The sequence below is a fragment of the Phocoena phocoena genome, chromosome 2 (assembly GCF_963924675.1).
Source record: "Phocoena phocoena chromosome 2, mPhoPho1.1, whole genome shotgun sequence".
Classification (NCBI taxonomy): Eukaryota; Metazoa; Chordata; class Mammalia; order Artiodactyla; family Phocoenidae; genus Phocoena; species Phocoena phocoena.
The window spans coordinates 29,453,145-29,467,634 of NC_089220.1; the positions used below are offsets into that span (position 1 = coordinate 29,453,145).

At 52.0% G+C, this 14,490-nt stretch overlaps 1 protein-coding gene across 1 annotated transcript in view; it reads right to left on the bottom strand.

Moving 5' to 3' along the window:
- RGS6 (regulator of G protein signaling 6) overlaps positions 1–14,490 on the bottom strand; it is a 537,436-nt gene that overhangs the window by 24,610 nt on the left and 498,336 nt on the right. Inside the window, 4 exon segments of the mRNA XM_065871495.1 lie at positions 3,726–3,807; positions 3,810–3,873; positions 5,128–5,181; positions 8,903–8,992. Of these exon segments, the coding sequence (XP_065727567.1) occupies positions 3,726–3,807; positions 3,810–3,873; positions 5,128–5,181; positions 8,903–8,992 (290 nt within the window).

Here is a 14,490-nt window from a genome sequence, read left to right on the forward strand (position 1 = left end):
GTGCTTTATTGTCAAATCCCCGTCAAAGGATTTTAAATACACACCCAACTCAATTCCAAATATGGTCAAGGGTGGGCAGCCACTTCCCAGGCAGGAAGGCAGCTCCTCTCTCACTCTGAGGGATGATTAGCACAACTCGCAAGTCTCAGGATAGAAGCACAGACCTATAGAACATTCCAGCTGAAAAGGTCCACAGAGATGATCTAGTCCACACCATTGTTCACAGGAGAAAACCAGGGCTCAGGGAGGGCTAGTGATGGGCCTGAGGCCACACTGTTAGCAAGCTGAGCCTGGAAGCAGGAGCCACCCTGCATGGAGGCTGCTGAGGAGTTTCCCAGAGTCCCGGGGGAAGTCCTTGCTGCTCAAGACAGGCAGGTCTTCATGTTTTCCCTCCCAAGCACTGCTATGGAATCCGTCCCCATCTCTAGGCAGGCCGGGGTCTCACTGCTGCTGGATCTCAGGGCTCTGAGATGGGAGAGGCTGGCACTACAGTCTGCGACCCAGACGTCCTCATGGGGCCCAAGGACTGTTTGCAATCAGAATCAACTCTAAAGAATTTTTAGCCAATCGTTCCTTGCTGGAGGCCCGAAAGGATTTTTTCAACTGAGGTCAAAGCCCTCTGGGGGCTCTGCTGAGTCTAGGTGTTTGAGAACTCATCGCAGCCAAGCGCACGGCTCTGCCCCTGACATGCTGAGGGGGTGGGGGAGAGCCTCCCCGGGGAAGGAGCTGCTGGGGGGGGAGGGGGGGGCCGAGCACCCTGGCTGCCGGCCCTCTGCCTCGCCTGCCAAGGGTCTCAGCCTTCCACTTCTGGTTCAGCACCTGGGCCTGGGGCCGGAGCTGCCTGGAAGGTGGTGGGAGGTGAGCTGCAGACTTTTTAGCCCTCATTAGCTTTTCCTTGGCTTTTGGTTGGGGCGGGAGGAAAGGGAGAGGGAGGGAGGGTGACAGCTGGCTCCCAGAACTTCCTGGTCTCCATCTGACTTTCCCGCTGCATTCCTTGGCAGGCAGGACAGAAACGCTTGGAGATGCTGCTTGGCGCGTGCCAAGGCTCCCTCAGCTCCCGGTCCTTGCTGTTTCAATTCCAAGGAGCACCTCGACAAAGCCCAACTGTGATGCTCTCTTAGGAGGGGGATGAACACCTGGCTCTCATCTCTGCTCTCCTCTGAGGCCTCCAGCGTAGCTCAGGCACCAGCAACCCCATTGCCCATCTCGGGAGCCCGAGGCTACAGTTGATGAGGCTCTCAAGAGGACACCTGGGGCTTTGGCTGAGCGCCCAGGCAAAGGCGTCCAGGGAGGCTGATGCCACCGTCACCCAGGGCTGCCACTTCTTCTAACTTAAGTGCTATCCCTTGCAGATACCATGCAGAGGACTTTTTATAGCTTTTCCTCCCAGAGTTCCTCCTGTGGAGCTCTCACCAGATGGCTTTGGCCACCATGTGAAAAGGGCAATCAAATTGCTGCTGTTGAGCCTTGGCTAACGGCCCTCCTCCCATGCATCCTTGCTGTCCTCTATGTCAGAGTCGCCCCTTGTGGGGCCCTCCCTGCTTTGCGGTAGACCCTGAAGGAATGAGCACACCTGAGAGAGAGCAGGGGGATAGACAGCCTTTCCGCTCTGGCCACCCTCATACCCTCACTGTCATCTGTCAGCCGCAAAACCAGGAAGATGGTGGAGAATGGCAGACTGGTGGCCACTGAGCCGTAGCAAGTGGTCTCTAGTTAGAGAAGACCCTCCTCCCCCCGTCAGCAGAGCCTGGGACCTCCCACCAGAGAGTCTGCAGAGGAGATGGAGGGTGATGCAAAGGCAATCCACAGAAGTTTCCTACTGTGGCTTTCATGTTCTACAGCCACTGTGAAAGGAAGCTTCCCAGTGGACAGGACTAGGGAGAGAGAGGCTCCATTCATTTGACCTGAGGCCATGTCTTAGGCCCCCTTTGAGAAGCTGCTATGGGTTACGGCTCTTCCTGGGCCTGGAGCTCTTGGGACCGGGGCCACCATGTTCAGTGATGCGAGTCATCCACCGCACAAGGGCAGCTGAGGGTCAAGGAGGGGCTGAAATCCAGCTGCGCGTCGCTTGGCCAGCTGGGCATCCGTGGGGCTGGGCTCGTCAGAGGGAGTCCTGTTTTCTGCTCTGAATAAAAATGCGATGTGGGCTGGCTGTGCCACGCCATGGACTTTGAGTGACGTTTGCTTCTGAACCTGGGCCTGCCCTGTCAAAAAGTAGGCCCTTATGCAAGCTCCGTGGCTCTAGGTGGCCCAGCTACACAATGCCTTGGCACAGCGTACCCCCCATTGGCTCTGATGTTCAAGCTCTACGTGACTCAGAATGACACTTCCATTGGAAGGAGCAGCTCACCCAGCAATGCCTCTGATGGAGATCGCAAGGCTCCTTCTGCACCCAAACCAGGGTGGCCCCAGCAGCTTCCGTGAACCACAATGCACGACTCCCTAGGATCTCACGTCAAAGGGGGCATCTGGGGCCTTCAACAGATAATCCCTTCATATCATGATACACCTGAGTCTTGGAAAGAACGACCTGCTTTCTCCACACGTTCCTCCTTTACCAAGAAAAGAAAGGACACTGGCGTGGGAGAAATTCTGGACCCAGATTCAGTTTTGATAAGAAGTGAGCTGACTGAGATAACTAACCATGTGGGTCAACATTTCTTGCCACTAGTTAGTCCTAAATGGCAGCTGGCCTCACATCCTTGGTGCATGGACTGCCCAGCTTCACCCCCTCATTTCCCCATTATTGGTTCCACGACATGGATGGTCTTTTTATACATATTTCCCAGCACCATGAGAATGCTACCGAACAGGTCTTTCATTGAGTTTTATAGTTTGCAATATGTAGCAGATGAAATATTCACGTAGACCTTCTTTTAAAGAAATCAAGCACTTTATGTATATTATATCCAGAAAATGGCCATCAAAGTGCAAGGCATTTTCGTTGGCTGGTTAATTCCGTTTGATTAGAACACTGGGCTGTGGAGACCACGTTCTTGGGTTCCAGCCTCAAGTACTCTGAGAGTTGCTACTATTCTACGGCCACGGGCAGCTTCCTCAAACTCTGCCTCATCTTGTTACCCTAAGTGGTGTTACCCCAAGAGCACAAGGAACAAGGATGGATCAATACAAATCCATCTCCACCTCCACCACTGGAAACAAAAACTCAGAACGCCCCACCCCTTAGAGTCTTCACAGAAAAAATAGCATGGGATTTAGGAATTTTTTGGTTTTGAAGTTTGGGCCTTCTCTCATATAGATTCTAAAAATCTCAGGAACTTGGCAGATTTTTCTCTTTCAGCCGGCCCTGAAACATCTCTGTAAGTTCTCCCATGTGCACACTTCAGATGCTTGGAAGGTGGTGTCTGATGCTTTCTCGTTCCAAACGCTTTGTTAACAGACCTTGGAGAACCACTGAACCAACACCACTTCTGGGATGAAGGAACATCAATAAATGCTCTTCACAGAGCTTCACTGAGATCACGCTTGCTTTCCCAATACCCACTTCTCATGAAAAGCAGCCTGGAGATGTTTGGATGCCTCATCCAACTACCAGGCTTCCTCTCACACCCTCAGCCCACGCAGTCAACCTGAAGGGCCTCCATGGGGCTGCAGGAGTTCTGCTTTCTCCACAGTATACTCTGAGCTTGTCAACAAAACCCCTAAACATCTTCCACCTACAGCCTCCAGGCCTCAAAAGAGAGGGAGGGGTGGGTTCCCACCACTCTCTATCAGCCATCGGGGGTGAAGGAATTCCTGTTGGCCTTGCCTCTAACAGCCCGTGGCAGCTTCTTGGTGTATGAAGTTACGTGTCCGTGGCAAACCAGCCATGAAGACAGACAGGGGAACCACAGGTCTTACACTGTGCAAGTTCTGATTTCTCATGAGGAAAGGCCACGGGGAGAAAAGACCAAAGAAGAGATGGGATGAGCACCCATATTTTAACTGCCACCTCCTAGAGTTCCTGTGATGTTTGCATCTAGCAAATTCAAAATGATGTTTAAATTCAGTTAAGATGCATCTAGCTATGACAGGTAAATGACCAGGTTGTTTTCAACCCAGAATTCTTAGACTTTTCATTAAAGGGATAAAATAACGATACTAATCACACAGTAGTCAGGTTTACAAGGACTCTCCTCTTCAAGAGAGGGAGGAAAAAGGCAAGTTAGCATCAGTGGGTTTCCACCCTTTGGGAAGGGAAATTTGGCCAGTTCCACACGTGGGATCCCTGCTCCCTGGCTGCCATGTTGGTTCTCTCTGGTTTGACGTGAAGAGTGCAGGCTGGGCCCCATGAACTCAGCAGCTTGTTTTTGACGAGTAAGTGAATGAGCGGGACTGAGTACTTCCTGTGCATCAAGCCCTATGCCCCTGCCTTACAGAGAACATCATGGAAAGGGGAGATGGGTCTGTGCTGTTCTACAGATCATAGCCCAGAATCTCCACCAGGCACCATGGGGAAGACCCTCCCACGGCCGCTCCACCCCATGGCCACTGCCCTCCTCTCCCTGTCACGCTGTGCAAAGAAGGCTGACAAGGGGCTGTCAGGGATGTGGGAACTCATGCAGAGGCCACTAACACACACACACACGCCAGCTGTAGACCGCATCGCCACAACCCATGCAGCACGGCCGCCTTAGGCACACGCAAAAGCCGCCGACACAGCAGCAGCGGCAGCTGGCCTCTGGCACCCGCGTGGTTGTGAGTCCACAGAGGGAAATTTGGATGTTTTTTTAGATGAGCTATGGTTCTGAGCCAATTTATTTTATGGTCCGGTTGGACGGCCTTCTCCCTGGGCTGCTGCAGAGGCCAACCGAGCAGCCCCGAGGGCAGGGGGGAGCTCCTTCCTCCTCAAGGCCACAGACAGAAGATCAAATGCCAGGCCCGAGGCTGGGCGGTTGCCCCGTGCACCGTCTGCAGAGGGAGCCGCCGGGCCTTTTGCCTTTTGCAGATCCATCCCTAGGAGAGAAGCCGCCGACCCTCGACCCTTGCAAAAGAAAACGGGTGGGTGTGTTGAGGGGAAAGCACTGGGCTCCCTCCCATCCCAAAGGAAACGACAATAATCACCACCGTACACACAGAAAACAAAACAGAGAAAAACAACAACCAAAGAAAACCAGCTGAACTTACCACACTGCGAGTGAACTTTTCTAAGGAAGTTCTACGACCTTGCTCACTTTCTGGCTTTAGGGGGAAAAAAAAAAAAAAAAAAGATAGGGAGAAAAATACAGAAAAAAAAAAAATCTTCAGCTTACACATCGCTCCCCAAGAGCAGCAGCGGCAGCTAATGAACCAAAACAAAAGCAAGACAGGGCGGGGGGAAAAAAAAAACGGGACAAGAGAAGCAGCCAGAGCTGTGTGCAACAGTCAGTGGGAGAGACGGAAAACAGAGCCTCCCTGGAGCTGTGAGGAGAGAGGGGTGTTTGCTTCTAGAAGAGCCATTAATCGTGCTTCGGGGCTGAAGTAGGAGCCACCGGGCTGGGAGCCGGGCTCTCGGTCTGCAGTTTGGAACTGCCTGCTCACTGCTTTTGAGTGGCCGAGCCCACGCGCGGCAGCCAACTGGGGGCCCCGACGGGGGACACAAACCAGACGAGCTTCCAGGGCCAGCGGGGCCTGTGGGGAAATCCTGCTGAGACAGCCAAAGTGGCCGTGGGCGAGGTGAAGTCATCGAGTCCTCCAGGAGTCTGGGTTAGGACTTTCTCTGAGATTTTTCTGCTCAGATGCAGCCAGGAAGTTTGTTAACTTCCTCAACATCCTCGTGGCCCCTAGTGACTCTCGTTCTGTGTCCTTAGACCAAGGAGGCTCTACCCAGGTCTTCTGCAACCACAAAGATCCTGGGTCTCAGAAGGAGCATTCTGGACAGAAAATGCTCTCTTGGTACTCGGGCAGGTGACCCCTTCCAAGGTTTACTCACGGCAGGTGACAGCAGGCTGAGGAACCTCCCAGGGACTCCGGGCTGAGGGTCTCCCCACACAGGGGGAAGAGGAGGCAAAGCCCCTGGATGCTCCCCCCAGGCCTGGCCGTTCTCCTCTAGCGGAGGAGGAGGGGGTGTGGTGTGGACCTGACCCTCTCCTCAACTTTCCTGCTTTTCCAAGGGGGGAGAATTACATCCCGAATACCTGCTAGTTTATCCCAGAGACCAGTTCCAAGGTCCTGAATCCATGCCTGGGAAATCTGGAGAGCACACACACTCACGTGGACACACACACAGCAAATAATGGAAATTAGAGAGCTGAAGAAGCAGCCAGGTGTCTGTGGGTCTGCAGGATGTGCTGGAAGCAGAGGGGGCCAAAGGTAGCCACTGTGGGTGTGGACAAGGTCAGAGGGCTTCCTCGGCTGTCATGCCCCATCCCCTCAGCTGGCTGCCAGGAGACAGAGAGGATGCTGCAGAAGGAAGACACAGCACAAAGGACACACCGCCGCAGAGCCAGGCTGGTCTTTCTCCTTCAGGCACAGGGAACTGAAGGATCCGTGCTTGGCCTGGCACCATACTGAGTCTCCCCACTGGGGACGGCAGGACTCAGCTTCAACCCAGTGGGCAGCCCGGGGGCTGTCTGTGTAGCTCAAGTCAGCCCAGTCCTAGGCCCCGCAGCTGGCATTCTGCGCCTGGCATTCTTGTCCCTTGGCTCCTGGGCTGCTGCTCACAGAGAGTGGCCACTGGCCTGACTTATTCAGGTTCGTCTGCCTTGCACAGGTCCTCCGAGCTGCCCTGGAAAACTGTACTTAAGTACTGGTACTTAAGCATTCTGGAGGGGCCCCTCAAAACCCAGCGCACCTGTCCTTGAGACCTGGCTCATCAGAGCGACTAACCTGATCTCTGAAAATACTAGGATAGACGAGGAATTAGGGAGGAAGGACTGGAAGGCTATGCCTCCAGACTCCATCAGGAGCCTTCCTGAGCAGAAAAGTGAGGCCAATTGACATCCCGCCTCTTAGCTGGACCTTGTGGCTCACCTCCCTTCATGACCTGGACATGTAGATCGCATGGTAAGCCCATCCCTGACATCAGAAGACACTCTAGGCCTACCTGGAAGTGCCGAGTTACAAATCCAGTCCATGCCTGGAGACTCGGGGAGAAATGGAAGAAGAGGTAGGCTTGTCGTTGACTTTGGAAACAATTAACCCCTGGATATTGAAAGGGCTTTGGCATCTGCAAGAGCTTTCTGCCCCAAGGACACTCCTTGGTGTAGGGGCTGGAAGGATAATTCTAATGAACTTCATCTGTGACATTTTACGGGCAGGCCGTCCGTTCCTTCCTCATTCAAGTGACCTCCTCCGAGAAGCTTTCCTCGTACGGGAGGATCTGTGGAATCTCAGCCCCACTCCCTGTGCTGGGGTGTGTTTTCCCTTTGTGCTCAGACCCACAGGGAGACTGAATGGCCTCTGGCTTCTTCTGGGTGTGTGGACAGGCCCAGATGGGTCAGACTGCTAGAGGCTCACAATTTCCCCACACCGGGGATCAGTTCAGGGTCTTGAGCCGCAAGAAATAAGGAACAATTACTTTGCCTTCTCCCCTGAGATCTGGGCTGGAGGCAACAAAGGTCTCCACAACTTTTCCTGAAAAACTGGGTATCAGAGCCATTACTGGTGGGGATGTCAGCCAGCTGCATCAGGGCCTCTCCACCTCCACCCTCTGGCAAGGGAGCGGGCTGGAGGTCAGGCTTCACATTTTCCATTGTAGTAGTGACACCTGATGGAAGGGATGCAGGCCAACAAGAAAGCTGGGTTCCTCACACTCTGGGAGTCCCCAAAGTCTACTTCTCTTTCTCAGGCTCTTGGGGATGTCCTCAGGGCTACCTAAGGGCAGGCAAGCAGGATATAAATGCTCTTCTAGACTCAGGAGTGCTGTGGGACCAGCCAGATATGCAGACAAGATGCTGGCACGTGAGGTCACAGTACACAGAAAGAGGGGCTGTGTGGCTGAGAGAGGAAGCCCGACAGACAGCGTGTTGCTGGACAACCACAGGCTCAGGGACTGCTGCCGGGAGGCTGAGAGGGAGAAGAAAGGGATGCGCATGGTCCTAAGCGGCACGGCACGGGAGTCCCGGGACTTGGTGCAAGGAGAGCCCCATTAACCACACGTGGGCCTCAGATGAGAACCTAGACGTGCAGAGCGTTTGCAGGCATACTGGAACCTTGAGCCGTCCCTCCTGCCTCCCCTTTTCCAGACCCCATGTCCCTCCTGGCTCTTCCTTCCCTCCTCCCATAAATCCAGCTGAGTTCATCCCTGCCTCAGTCACTCCCCACCACCCTGCATGCTGAGGGTCCCTGCACCCCCAAGTCCAGACACTGAGGGCCACAGGGAACGAGGACTTCATTCAGAGTGGAGGAGGAGGAAGGAGCTAGGATGCCGTTACTTCTTGGTTAAAAGAAAAAGCAAATGCTGTGGGGCAGGTGAGGGAGAGGGAGGGGCAACCACCCCAGGAAGGACTTCAGGTGCCAGATCACCCCCTAGAAACCCATAAGCGTTTCTATCCAGAGCGGGGCGCCCCAATCCCTGCCTCACACTCATGTCTGAGCCGGTCGGGGACAGAAAATCTGTGGGGAGGGGGCTGGACTCTTCAGTGGTTTCCTAAGGGATTGGCTGATGTCACTGCCAGCCCTGTACTCCTGGGCTGAGCCACTGCAGCCTCAGAATTTGGTCACACTCTCCGCTGTGGGCAGGACACGCAGATGGAGATGATGGGTCCAGGGAGACAGGATGCCACACCCTGGACCTTGTGGGGGGGCTGATGTGGTGACAATCCTAATTATATTCTATTGGAGTGGGACCAGGCACAGAAGGGAAAGAAGAAAAGAGAAAAGAAATAAAACCCAAGGGATGACATTCTCATTTCACACCAGCAGCAAGCAGCAGGCAAAGGTCAACAGTGCTAAGAAAGGCAAGGCTGCCCTTCGCAGATACCTTCTTCCTGGCGAGCAGCAAGTCCTGGTAAGCATTTGACCGGAGGAAGCGGGCATAGCTGTCGCTCTTCATCAGCTTGTAGATGTGCTCCTGGAAAGGCGGAAGGTGGGAAGACACAAGAAAGAACTGTCAACCAGTGCTAAAGGGAACTGCGACGCAGCTGGCCACTGTGTTAGGAAAGAAACAAACAAACCGAAATATGCTTGTCTGTACCTGGAAAAACATGTAACATGTTGGCTTTGTATCGTTTTTTTCCCACTCAGAAAACACCAACCAAAACCTATTTTCTCTCACAGAGTAAAAGATCCTTGAGGATCATGTCGCAGAGGCTATGTAATTGGGCCTTGATGCCATGTTGGGATGCAGTACTGCTTAGTGATTAAAACCACAGGCACAGCAATAAGAAGGAAGAAATTACTGATGCACCCAACCACTTGGATGAATCTCAAAGGAATTATGATGAATGAAAAAAAGCCCCAGAAGGTTACATACTGTATGATTCCACTGGTATGACATTCTTGAAATGACAAATTACAGGAACAGACAACAGATTAGTGGTTGCCAGAGGTTAGGGACAGGAGAGGGGCAGGGAGGGGAGGGAGGTGTGGTTATAAAAGACAATAGGAAGGGTTCTTGTGGGGGTGGACTAGCTCTGTATCTTGACACATCTTACACACGTGATAGAGTTGTATAGAACTAAACACATACACACACATACAAGTAAAATTGGGAAATCTGATAAACTTGGGGGATGTAGCAATGTCAACGTCATGGCCGTGATATTGTAGTATAGCTTTTGCAGATGTTACTGTTAGGAGAAACTGGGTACATGGGATGTCTCTATATTATTTCTTATAACTGCTTGTGAAGCTAAAAGTATCTCAAAATAAAAAGTTTAATTAAAAAAAAAGTCCACAGGCAACGATGCAATTTGGGTCAGTTTGTGCATGTCAGGGCCACCATCCCATCCTGGAAGGGGACCCTTAGAACCAGATCGTGGGGACATCTGGGCAAATATGCCAGGCCTGAGTATTCCATCCAGGAGGGGCAGATGCTGGGGCATAGTGCCTTCCTGGGCTCCTAGAGGCATTACATTCTGGCCATGGCAACGGATTTTGCCCTTCACTTCCTGCTAATTCCTATTGCCTTGTGATCCCTTCCTGATAGATCTGTCCTCATTAAGGGCAGGGAAAGCCTGTTTCATTAAAAGACGGAGCTTGTCCATTGAAAAAGGGTTATTTATTAGTTGAAATGGATGGTAGCTCAGCTGCATAGGAAATCCTGGCTGTCCCAAGAGAGGACCTGTTAGGAGGAGGGTGGGCTTTCCCTAGGGAGGTGCATCTTGCCTGATGTACACTCATTGTTCATCCCACAACGCTGGACAAGGGCCCCAGTGCTCAGGGGAATGGAGAGCTGGTCAGTGAAGAGAATGCTCAGCAAATAGGCTGGACTGGTCAGTAAGGACCTCTTCCTCGGGTACTCTTCCCAGGGGAGGAGGAAGGAGAGGTAGAGACTTCTCCTCAGCTGGGGGCACGTTTAAGAAGTACCTGGCCAGACTGCTGGTGCATCCCAGAGGAAGCTGGGTGATGACGATGGCTTGCCAAGACCCTCTTCCTACCCACCTCAAAAGAAAGTGAAGACAGAAAGCAAGAATCACCTTGGTGACATGTGGATCCCTCTCAGGCCATCTTCGGATGGACCATATGCAGACCTATTTGGGCACCAGCTTCATTCTTGCCCAGATGCCCCCATATTTATAAAAGCAGGTGCAGCCCTACTCGTGGGAATGGGGCCACTGAAAGGAGCCCAGTGAAACGAAACACTGGCTTCAATCTGAATCTACTTTGATGATCCAGATGTGTTCTGAGTTAATAAACAGTGGGAACACATGTCGCTGAGTGTTTTTCTGCAAATTTCAGACAAAAACCCAGCCCGCTCTAGTTTAAGCTCCTTGAGGGAACAAGGTGTTTTTAATCTCTTATATGTGCATAGCGTCCAGCACAGGGTTAAATGTTAGCGGAATTTATGTTGCTTTTTGGTTCACTGAAATGCTGGTCTGAGTTTGCAAGTACTGAGCAAGTTTGCAGGCTCCATACTTGTTTTAGTTTATGATCAGATCCTGCTCTCTGTATGGAAGGAGAGTGGGGATCACACTCAACTCAAAGGAAGTCCCGATGTGGGCCTCGTGGCTCAGCCCTAATGGCCTCAGGGCCTAGACCGAGGGACATCATGGTCTTTGCATTTGCTGTCCCTTTAAAGTGGTCTAACATTTACATCTTAGATACAAATGTTAACCCAGAGAGAAACTATCTCGCTGTCTCCTTCTTCTTGTCTCAGGCATGGCTTCTGTCTGGCCCACAGGGCCAGGTTGCTCCTGAGTGATCTGGAAAGGCCTGGCCCTCGGGCCTGGCCCCTCTCCAAACCCCTCTCCAAGGCAACAGGCCCATGCTTCTTGTTCTGACTTCTCAGAGGAATCTAAATCCCCAAGTATATCTCACAAAATACCCCCTGCTCTCCCAAGAAGAGGAAGGAAACCTTTCCGAGCCCAGCCCTTCTGGCCTTGGCAACAAATTTCACCCCTGATCTAGCTAATTCCTCCAGCTCATCGTGGGCAGGAAAAGCCACTGAAAGAAAGAACTTGTCAATTGAGAAAGAATATAGGATAAAGCAGATGCCTCAACATTTGATCCCCAGAATATTTGTTGAGCATCTCCTAGGTGCCAGGCACTGTGTCAGCCACTGAGATTCCAGCATCGCCAAGACAGAAGAGGTCCCCGCTGTCATAAAGCTTAGAGTTCACTGCATAAGGGCGTGCGTAACCAGCTGAGCTGAGGGATACAAGGAAGAAAAGGAGGTTCAGGGTGCTGTGAACGGGTATAACTGAGGATGACCTACCGTGTCCGAGGTGGGGAATGGCTGTCCCTCAACCAGAAAGAGCCTCATCAAGGTAGGAAGAGCTGAGTAGACAGGAATGTGTCTCCCAGTTCCTAGTCTGGTCAACCAGAGCAAGAAGGACAACCAGGGCCGAGGAGTAGCAGGCAGTGGTGGTCCCCTCTCGGGGGTGGGGGGGCCAGTTGATGTAGGTCAGAGGGGCAGTTTGGGCACTGCTCTTGTTCTCTCTATGTCATGTGCCAACTTGGCAATTTCTTGCCAAGGCCAGAGCCAAGGTGAGGACCTTGTGGGGAGAGAGTATGGCCTGTTGGATGTGGGCTGCATAAGGCAGTCTCACTCTGCCAACCTCGTTGCTAGCCCTTGGCCATCATTATGACCATCTCAGATTACCCTGTAAGGAAACAAGCACCAAAACAACACTCGCATGTGCAAGGCATGGTCTGAGCAAAACAGAATCCAAGAACCTCTGCAGATCGCTCATGTCCCCCACAGGGCCCGAGGCGTCAGGCCCCTCTGGGGCCTCCTCTCCCACAGCCTATGGATCCAGGACTCTCCTCTACCCTCCTCTCCTCCCCCAAGCAAAGAAGTGCAGCCTCTGATGTACCCAGTTATGGAACTCTGTGCCTTCTTCCTTGCCAGCTTTGTCTAAGAAACACAAAGACAGTAAACAGTGGGTGGGGGTATGGAGTGCTGAGGTTTTTCTGGGAATGAGAATTAAGATAGGACTCAGGGTCTTTGGCCAGTTCCCAAATGCAATGAGTTTATCACTGCCAGGGACAGCAAGTGTACAAAGCTCTTGGCAGTGACCCCTACTGATTTATGAGGGGTTCTGGTTTGTTTCCACTGCTTTGCAGACAATCAGTCTTAAGGAAAATGTATATCCAGAATCTGCAAGAAGCAGGAGAGCCACTGGCAAAACCAGCGAGCGCTCACTGACAGAATGAGAGAAAGGGCCAGAGAGAAATAAGTTTGCATTTCTCTTCTTTGCTTTTTCTTGTCTTTTCTTGTTTTATTTCCTTCCCTCCCTCCCTCCCTCCCTCCCTTGTTCCCTCCCTTGTTCCCTTCCTCCCTCCCTCCCTCCCTCCCTTCCTCCCTCCCTCCCTCCCTCCCTCCCTCCCTTCCTTCCTTCCTTCCTTCCTTCCTTTCTTCCTTCCCCAGACCCCTCCCTCCCCTGCTCCCTCTCTCTGTTTTTAAAAAACGGATGATTGAGTTGACCGTGAACAAGCAGAACTACCAGAGTCCACATCTGCCTTCCTGACACGTAGGGAGGCACCTGCTCCAGGGAGGGTGAGGATGGTTCTCCATAGGTAGAGAAACTGATGTCCTAAGGCCCTAAGCCATACTGGACATCTTAGCTACAATTCTCAGTGGGGGGAGGGAATCATACCCCATGGTGGTTGACAGTTACAGTACATGGATGTCACCCTGATGAGACACTCCACCCTCATCCAGGGCCAAGCCCGAGGTGGGAGCTTTGCTTACCTGGGATGCTAAGGCAGAAGCAAAACCAACTGGAACCATGGGCAAGATTTTATAATAACTTTAAATGGAATGTAATCTATAAAAATATTGAATGATATGTTGTACACCTGAAACTCATATAATATTGTAAATCAACCATACTTCAATAAAAAAGATTCAGAAAAAAAAAAAGCAATGGAGTGAAAGAAAAAAACCCCTAAACCCAAAATGACTGGAATCAGTGGAGTCCGAGACATGCGGGAGGAGGAGGGAGCGAGCAGTGCAAGCTGTCTCAAAACCACACCTGCTACAAATCAATGTTTTGCAGTGAGGGTCCTCATTTGGAAATCTCCTTTGTTTTTAGACAAGACACGGTGGGCCTCACAGCGCTGGGGAAGGTAATCAGACAAATGCCTGGGCCTTGGGCCCCAAGCATGCTGGAGCAGTTAGACTACTTCAGAACACCCTTACGTCCTCCTCTTTGCTGTGGGTTCCTGAAACAGCTACGATCTCATCCCCCAGCTTTAGAGCATCCTCCTGGAGTGGGAGGCCGCTCAGCTGGAGCATTGCACAGCTGCCAAGAGCTTTTCTTGGGATTTTCAAGTGTCCTGTTTTTCTTTTGCAGATGTATGTGTCTCTGTCCTCTGTCCTCTTGGGAACACCCAAGCTTCCTGGAACAACATCCAGCCTTTGGGAACTGTTGGGTTCCTTGTGGTCCCTTGAAGGAAGATGACGCTGTGGGGCAGGATGTGACATTGCCGTGTAAGACGCTGGAAGGGGGGCTGGGCTGGGGGCCAAAGGTTTGGATTCAGGTCCTGAGTCTGCCTTTTCCAGCCCCGCCGAGCACACAATTAACCGAGGAAATACAAGGGAACACATTACGAAAACTATACACATGTAAAGTAATGATGATAACTGGCCTTCATGTTGGGACTGTCCTTGCCAGGGATGACATGGGAAGGAGACCAAAGACCAGAAGGTTCCCGGGGAGGAGGAAAGGTGAGCGGAGTCCAGCTGTATTATTTCCATTGCTGTTGTTGTTTGCTCTGAATCAGTGCTTAGGTTTAAACAATCCCATTTTACAGATGAGGACACTAAAGCTCTACAAAGTTGAGTGACTTGCCCAAGCACAGAGCAAGGATTTGAGCCCAGTGTTCTGTGACCCCAAAGCTCACACTCTTCCCTTGGTACACGGTGCTGTTCATGGTCCTTGAGTTGGGCTTTTGAGAGAGTCA